This window comes from Cricetulus griseus, chromosome 6, assembly GCF_003668045.3.
Source record: "Cricetulus griseus strain 17A/GY chromosome 6, alternate assembly CriGri-PICRH-1.0, whole genome shotgun sequence".
In the NCBI taxonomy this organism is placed as follows: Eukaryota; Metazoa; Chordata; class Mammalia; order Rodentia; family Cricetidae; genus Cricetulus; species Cricetulus griseus.
In genome coordinates this window covers 66,490,993-66,496,248 of record NC_048599.1, presented here as the reverse complement: position 1 = coordinate 66,496,248, position 5,256 = coordinate 66,490,993, and the positions used below count along the sequence as shown (strand labels likewise).

Here is a 5,256-nt window from a genome sequence, read left to right as displayed (position 1 = left end):
TACAGGAATTTCCTGATAGAGCATGTTATAGCAGTCACACCTGATGCTTCTCTTCATGGGGAGTTGGACTTGACTCATTAGCTTTCACTTGGGCATCAATGCTTCTCATAATTGACAAAGACTTGTCTTTACGTTTAGCTTTTCTGTTCCATGAACAGATGTAAATTTTCAGTGTGAATGTCAGACTTGACTAAGTCATTTTGCTTATGTATATAATAGATCTTTCTTTGTCTGCAGGTTATTTATAAAGAAACCCTGAGTATAATGGATAGAAGGAATCAGTCCACAGTATCAGAATTTGTGCTTTTGGGACTTTCCCATTCAAAAGATCTTCAGGTCTTACTCTTCATAATATTTTTAATGTTTTATCTGCTCATTGTATCAGGAAATATTGTCATCATGGTCTTAATAGCCACTGATCGAAATCTCCATTCCCCAATGTATTTCTTTTTGGCCAACCTGTCCTTTGTTGATATGTGGCTTTCCTCAGTCACCACTCCTAAGATGATTGCAGATGTTCTCAGAAAAAACAAGACCATTTCCTTTGCAGGCTGCATGTCCCAGGTCTTCTTCGCCCATTGCATTGGTGCAGGAGAAATGGTGCTGTTGGTGGTAATGGCTTATGACCGCTATGTGGCCATCTGCAAACCACTCCACTACTTCACGGTTATGAACCTGAAAAGATGCACTGGGTTGGTGTTGACTTCCTGGACCATTGGCTTTGTGCATGCCATGAGTCAGCTTGTGGCAGTTTTGCGGCTGCCTCTCTGTGGTCCCATGGAAATTGATAGTTTCTTCTGTGACATACCATTGGTGATCAACCTAGCCTGCATGGATTCTCATGACTTGGACACTTTAGTAAATGTTGACTGTGGAGTTGTGATTGTAACCTGCTTCATTCTGTTGCTCATTTCCTACACGTATATCCTTTTCACTGTTCGCCAGAGCTCTAATTCTGGTGCTTCTAAGGCCCTGTCCACATGCACTGCCCACATCACTGTGGTGATGATCTTTTTTGTTCCCTGCATCTTCATCTATGTGTGGCCACTCAAAATCACATGGTTAGACAAATTTCTTGCTGTATTTTATTCTGTTTTTGCACCTCTCCTAAATCCAGCTATTTATACACTGAGAAATAAAGAAATGAGAAATTCTATGAAGAGATTTAAAAGCTATTTTATGAACAACAAGGTAAATATATAATGCCTAGAAGAAATTGCTGTAAATATTTAAATTTTACATTTCACTAAATGAGGAAAGGCTGAAATTTTGTTACAATTATTTGTGTGTACACTAATTATAGTCTTTTAATATTTAACAAGCTCAGTATAATTCGGGAGATTGAACATTTTCATCATTTAGAACATTTAAAACTATTTCTGAAAAATTTTAAAATTTGACCCTTTCTCATAAAGAAACTATTGAAATTGGTTCTTAAACATTTGCAGCAACATGGAGAATAACCTGAATGTATTTGTCAAGCTCCTAAACATTTTTTTAAAACTTAATTAAATATTGCTCTAACATAAAAAAATAATCTGCGTTAATACAACCCATAAGCTTCTTACTCTCCCTTTGGAACATAGCAACATTATTTTTACTTTATTCCAGCTTTCTCCAAGATAATAAAAAGGAAATGGAAAAATTGGGAAAGAACAAAAGTTATAAACTGTACATTAAACAGCACCGGACACTATATAGTATCGATTTTATTACCTTAATTAAAATGAAATATTTATCTAAACAAATGCTGATTTTCCTCAATGATCTGAGCTTCAAGAGCTAAAATTTGTCCTTCAAATTATTGTTTATTACTTCAATAAAATTATGACTATAATCTTTCTGAGATAGTGGCCATGACCTTGCTTGCTAATTCTTTATGTTTAAATATTTGATATAGTTAATAATATATAATAAACAATTTTGCAAAATTAAAATCCTGAGAGTTATTTCATTGCAATAATAATATATATTTGTGAACAAAAATTTAAATTTGACTTTTGACATTTCAAATATTTTTGCATAATATAAAAATATGCAAAATATAATAATAAGATATAATACATCCATTATTTTTTCAAGAGATGGATTGAAACTCAGTGATTACAACAATAACAGAGTAAGGCCAAAAATATATGGCTTTTATTCTTTGAATACTGGAAAAATACAACAAAATGGTAGAATAAATAAAGTATGTTTATGATTGTTAGCTGTCTGTTCAGGTCTGTCTGTCATGTTAAAAGTATTATGACCACAAAGACATTTATTATCTCAGATGTTTTAGTAGTTGAAGAAGACTTTGAAATACGTATTAAATTCTTTGAGGTAACAGACTTGAGTTTTCCTATACTTGAGAGATGCAAAAAATGATTTTATTCCAACAGTATTCATTTGTTAAATGTCATTGCAACAGATTAAGATAATAGTGATTTTCTAAGAAGAGTAACTCATGCTAAATGAACAACCAGAATATCCCCCCTTAAGATCAGATTATTTTTAATTATGTACATGCCATAATTCACATTCTGTTTTTCACAGTTTAATGTGAATTGTGAACAATTCCAATATGTATTCTGAACTGTAATCGTAGCACATGTTGGCACATAGATAACACTAAATAACTGTCAGATGTGTATTTACTGCTTCAGTTACACTTATATCTATTGTTACTAATAAAAATAAGAGTTTAACCTTATTAAATTTTCTGTTTTAAAATTAATTCTTTGAGAATTCCACATGTGTATGCAATGAAATATGATCATTTATACTGCCAATTCCTCCCTCCTAGTATTCCCAGATGCCAGTAAGCATGGTCCTCTCCCAAAATTCAAGTCATCTTCTAAAAGTAATTAGTGGTACTATTAAGTGAAGAAGTGTGCAGCCACCCAGTGCTACATGCACAACATTCCAGTGGACAAGCCTCCAAAGAATAATGACTGTCTCCACCACAGCAGCTAACAATCACTAATAGGTCCTCAGAGTTGGGCCCTAAGAATTCCTTCCGCATCCAAGCAAACTTGGAGTTGGCTTGATCTTGTTCAGATCTTATGCGGGTAACCACAGTTCCTGTGTATTTATTGAATATAATAACCATGTGCAGAAGACAGCATTTCATAACAGATCTCTCCATCCTCTAGCTCTTACATTCTTTCCACCTCCTCTCCCAAAATGTTCCCTTAGCCATGACTAAAGATGTTCCATTTAGGGATGAGAATTCAGTCACACTCTCAGCATTTGTTTCTGTTGACACCGCACATGAAAAAAAAATAAGCATCTCTAACAAAATCTGCAAGTAGCACAATCTATGGTTGTAAGAATAAAAATTTAGAAATAACAGTAGTAGATCCCACCCTAGTCTCCATGACCTTCTAGTGAAAGGACCAGCCCCCCACCCCCATGTTTTGGCAGCCATGACAGGCTAACATGTGCTCGCTTGACCTTGATGGGCCTGCCCTGGTCACTAGGAGCTCAGATGCCCCCCTCCTGGCAAGGAACCAATCAGAAATTAGCTGGTGGGGCTATGCTTTACAGGTTTGGGTGTGCTTTGTGGACAAGTGCACAACAGTGATGTGCAAGGCATAGCAACTGCCCTAGGAGGGCCTATGGGCCATAGCAACCAACTGACCAATCAACACAGGGCAGGTCATCCAAGCCTGGAAGCCCACCAATCCTGAGACTGTTGCTTACCCCTAGACACTCCCCTTATGCTGCCCTGTAAGATCCCTGTCTTGTGGTTTCTCAGGGTCTTTCTCTAGCTGTCCTCTGTGGTGGATGAATGAAAGGCCTGAGCTAATGGGGTTAGCTTGTTAAACAACTGCAATAAAAGACTCTTTGCTTTTGCATCTAAATGGGCCTCTTGGTGATTTGAGGGTTCAGATATACATTCCCTGTGGTAAAGCAGGCCTTAAATCCCATAAGAAAAGAGTTGGTTAGCCTATAATAGCCAACCTACTCTTGCACCAGTGGGTGCATCTTGCTTGGCAAGTCAGTACTGTATCATGTAAATTCCAGTGCTGTGTCAGACCCACAATGCCCTTTCTCTCCCACTAATCTGAATAACTAACTTCCTGCACTGTGAAAGCTAGCCAGCAGGGAGAAAGTTTCCAATGAACCTATTAAACAAACTATCTTTTTTTAATGTAGTAGGAATATTTATTATAAATTCAGTACATGCAAGAAGTAATGTTTCATAAACTTCACTCTTATTCATGATACCAACACTTAGAAAACTGAAATGGAAGCATCATCCTATTTTTGTCATTGGAATACATGAATAAATCTTGCTAAAGTAGCAATCATGGAGATTGCATTGGTCTGTGCTAGGTCCTCTGCATGCATGCTGTGGTTGTTTAGCTTGGGGTTTAGTGTAACTCCTAACAGTAGGAGCAGAGGCTGTCTCTAACTCTTTCACCTGCTCTTATGACCCTTTTCCTCTTACTGGGTTACCTCATCCAGCCTGAAAGGTTCAGGCATTATGCTGGTCTGCCTCTGTTACCTGGCAGAATCCACTCAGGCAGTACCCTGTAAAAGGTTCAGGCTTTGACACTGATGGGCTCTACCTCTTTAAGAGACAGATCCTGCCCCCTGACAATAGTCAGGGCATGCACAAGAAAACGTGCTACATCATCGCCACGTCACCTGTCACCCATGATGACTCTGGACATGCGTGGAACCTTAGTGCTCATGCGCAGTCTTCACTTTAAAAGCTCCAACTTCTCTCTCTGCTTCCTCTCTACTCTCTACTTTCTCTGTTTCTTCTTGGCTGTCTCTCACCTATGCACTCTCTTAGCCTCTATGGCGACCAGCCTGGCAGCCAGCCATTACCTCTGTTCCTCTTCTCTCTCTTGGTCTCCATACTCTGCCGGGCCCATATAATAAACTAATCAACATGTCTCATCTTAAAGCTTTCTCTTTTCCTCCTTTTAAATAAAAACTTAACACCCTGGTCAGCCCAGTGTTCCATGGGAACTAAGTCTGCATGCAGGTGCAAAGGACTCCTTTAAAAGACAGACCCCTACCCACTTACCCCCTCTCTTCTCTTCCTCTTCTCTTACTTCTCTTATGCTTTTCTGTACCTCTTTCTCTCTTTCTCTGCCCTACTCTGTTCTCCCATTTCTCGCTCTCCCATTTTATTAAACTCTATGATTAATATACTCTTTATGCTCTCCATGGTTCATGTTCCATAGAGCATGCCTTTAATTTAAGCAGAAATCTAACACAGCCTTGATATGAAGGTTTGTGCCTAGTCTTATTGCA

At 38.0% G+C, this 5,256-nt stretch overlaps 1 protein-coding gene across 1 annotated transcript; it reads left to right on the top strand.

Annotated features, from left to right (window-relative positions):
- Positions 1 to 261: 261 nt before the first annotated feature.
- Positions 262 to 1,203, top strand: LOC100762265 (olfactory receptor 4K13). The gene has a single exon (XM_027421012.1). It carries the CDS (start codon positions 265 to 267, stop codon positions 1,201 to 1,203), a length of 939 nt encoding a protein of 312 aa, XP_027276813.1. The 5' UTR covers positions 262 to 264.
- Positions 1,204 to 5,256: the final 4,053 nt, after the last annotated feature.